This window comes from Theobroma cacao, chromosome 9, assembly GCF_000208745.1.
Source record: "Theobroma cacao cultivar B97-61/B2 chromosome 9, Criollo_cocoa_genome_V2, whole genome shotgun sequence".
NCBI lineage: Eukaryota > Viridiplantae > Streptophyta > Magnoliopsida > Malvales > Malvaceae > Theobroma > Theobroma cacao.
This window is the reverse complement of record NC_030858.1, coordinates 20697575-20700738: the sequence shown is the minus strand read 5'-3', so window position 1 is coordinate 20700738 and position 3164 is coordinate 20697575. Positions and strand designations below refer to the sequence as shown.

At 30.2% G+C, this 3164-nt stretch overlaps 1 protein-coding gene across 1 annotated transcript in view; it reads right to left on the bottom strand.

Annotated features, from left to right (window-relative positions):
- Positions 1–836, bottom strand: part of LOC18589155 (50S ribosomal protein L18, chloroplastic) — a 2384-nt gene extending 1548 nt beyond the window's left edge. Inside the window, exons 1-2 of the mRNA XM_007014011.2 lie at positions 723–836; positions 351–597 (exon numbers count right to left, since the gene is read on the bottom strand). Coding sequence (XP_007014073.2) covers positions 351–569 — 219 coding nt within the window. The 5' untranslated portion in view covers positions 570–597; positions 723–836. The remainder of the gene's footprint in view (positions 1–350; positions 598–722) is intronic.

The window sequence follows — 3164 nt, the reverse complement described above, 5'->3', positions numbered from 1 at the left end:
TTGTTGGGGGGGGGGGGGGGGGGAGGGGATGGGAGGAGAGCTTAACATCACAGGGTTCCTTAGATTTTCTATCTATTATTGTTTGGACAGAAATTCTCTAACCCAATTTGGTCCTAAAAGCATGTAGCCAAAAGAAAAATCCTTAATAAATTAGTAAATTTGAAAAGACATTCACTACTAGAAAAGAAATGGGGATAAAGGTAAGAAAGCATTTGCATTTTCTTAATAAAAGCATAGCAAAAATGATGCCTGAATTGGAATTATAAAGACATAATAAAACTGGGTGGGAAAAAACAAAGAGAGTTGGGTTTGTGATGGCCATGAGATTTGACATTTATAGATAGAGTAACCTTCTTCCTAATGCGAGAATGGCGGGCCTGACAGTCTTCTCTTCTGGTGCGCGCTTTGGCTTGAACATTGAGGAGGATCGAGGGTAAGGATGGGTGTGGACATGGCAGCCTCGGGCTCAGGGAAACTCCCAAAAATGAACTGTGACTATGATTGACAGCACCAGGAAACTGTAATCTCGTAGTCATAGTCATAGTTGTAGTTGTACTTGCCATACCCATTCCGGATCGCCGGATTCCTGTTTGTGTTCTTTTCAGTTTTAAACAAAAATCAGCAGATTATATTTCCGAAAGATGAACACAACGGAAACAAGCAATCCCAATTATTATTATTCATTCTAAAACCAGCAAGAATTAGGCATACAATTATAATACCTGCTGTGCTGTCTAAGGCTTTTGAGTTGGGCTGTAGGAGAAGAGAGAAGCAACTGCTCTAAGGACTGAGGATAGAAGGATAAGGGCACTAAAACTTTGTCCTCTTTTCATCCGCTATCAGCCCAGCTCTGCTTCGTGCTGCGGACCCCACGACCGTATTTATAAATGAAAAAAAAATAACACTGGTTTTTTGGTAAGTTTGAAATTTTTTTTCTGAAAAAAGTTTTCAATCTTTGCTTTTGTTTGAAAGAGAAAAAATTTTTACCAATGTAAAATGGTCAATCAAAAAATTTATATTGAGCAGGGTAAAATATCTAACACCCAAAATTATCGTAAAACATTTTTCATCGGTAATAAAGCAATAAAGTATCATCATTTTCTTTTTTTTATCTCTATATTTATTAGTCTTTTTCCAACAAAGCATTAGTAATTATTTTCACTGAATTATTTAGTAAGAAAGTGAACACACTGACGTCATTTCATAATATATTTTTCACATAATGATAAAAAACCCTCTAAATTATTTTAAAATATTCAAACAAGTCATTATTATTTTACTAAGTTCAATTAAGCTATTTTCATTTTGAATCAAATAACTCCTTATAACTAATGATTGATTAATTGTCATTAATTAAAATACCACATGTCATTTTATATCCACACGGTACTGACATGATGCTAATATGAAAGATGAAAAATGTCATATGATCAAGTTATCATATCACATTAGTACGTCACATTATCATCAATTATGATATATTAGTATGTCATGTCAATAACACGTAACATAAAATGACAAGTGATATTTTAATTAAGTTAATAATTAGTCATATAAAAGTATAAGAACTTATTTGGCTAAAAATAAAAGTGCAAGTACTTAATTAAATGTAATAAAAATATAATGACTTATTTGAATTTTTTTTTTTGAATAGTTTAAAGTTTTTTAGACATGATGCCTTTTTTTTCTTTTGTTGGATTGCATTAATAGATCAATAAACAAAAGATAGCAGAGTTTCATATTGCAAATTGAAATTGAATTCAACAACAATATTTCATATTATAAGCAAAAATTACATTCAACTACAGTACTTCAAGACTTTTATGCACTTCATACACTATTATAACCCATAGGGAGGGTCAACATTCTCATATGTAATGTGAAACAAAAAATGATAAAAGAACAAAGGAAGTTCCTGTACTATAGAGTTTTGTTCAATTTAATCTTTTTATTATAGAATTTTGTTTAATCTAGTCATTGTATTCTAGTATTTTGTGTAATTTGGTCATTATGACATGACATACAAAAATTGATGTGGCAAAATTTTTTTTTCAAAATTTTTTTTTTATTTGACACATTAGTGCCACATCAACATTACCTAACGCGTCAACATAGTTAACGACTAATTTGGACGCAATTACTCATAGAGACTCAATTGCACACAATGTCAAAGTATAGCACTAGATTAACCACTTTTTGGATAAATGGACTAAATTGAAAAAAAATGCTATAGTCCAAGAACTTTCTAGGTAGTTTGACCACTTTTTTTTAAACTAAAACACCCAACATCTTTCTTTTCCACTTTCTCTCTTTCATTCATTTTCTCTACTCTCTTTATCTCACTAACCAACATCCGCTCAACACCTTTCTCTCTAAACTCTAGATCTCATATCATCGCAATTATCGGTGCCAAAAAAGTACTTTTTTTTCACTTTTCACTCCTCTCAATCTTTCCATTGCTTTAGTTTTTTTCTAAGACCCTATCCCTTCCTCCTTTTTTTTCACTTCTTTCTTTTAAGAGAAAAAAACAGATCTAGTAGTCAAGTAGTGAAAATAATCATCACCAAAGACTCCATTTGGTAAAGTTAAAAAGTTTTCTCAAAAAATCTTTTCATTTTTTCTCATGTAAAATGTCTTACATTCTAGAAAGCATAAGATGTTTTCCATTTATCTTCCTCTCTTTTTGGGATTGACCCCATAAACCTTAGATCAAACCCAGTCAGAAAATATTACCCTCCCCTTTTATTAGAATCTATCCCACAAAGCAATAAAACAATAAAACATCATTATTCTCTTCATTTATTATTCTTCCCCAACAATGTATCATGAATTATTTGTATTCAATTATTTCATAAGGATTATATCATATAATTATTTTTACTAAGATACTACAATCTTTAATATAATACAAAATAATTTAGGTCAATTGAAGAAAAATTTTATATAAAATAGGAAATAGATTTTTCACACATGAAAATCTCTTATTTCTTTTAATTTTCAATTTATGATTTATTCAATTGATAAACTAACCAGTATAACAATATCATGAGAAAAAAATAAAAAGGGTTAAATAGTATTTATAAATATACTCTTTATATGGGTAAAGTATCCCTATCTCTTTAAGTTTTGACCATAATTTACTTTGAGTCCATTAAAATTGGAAA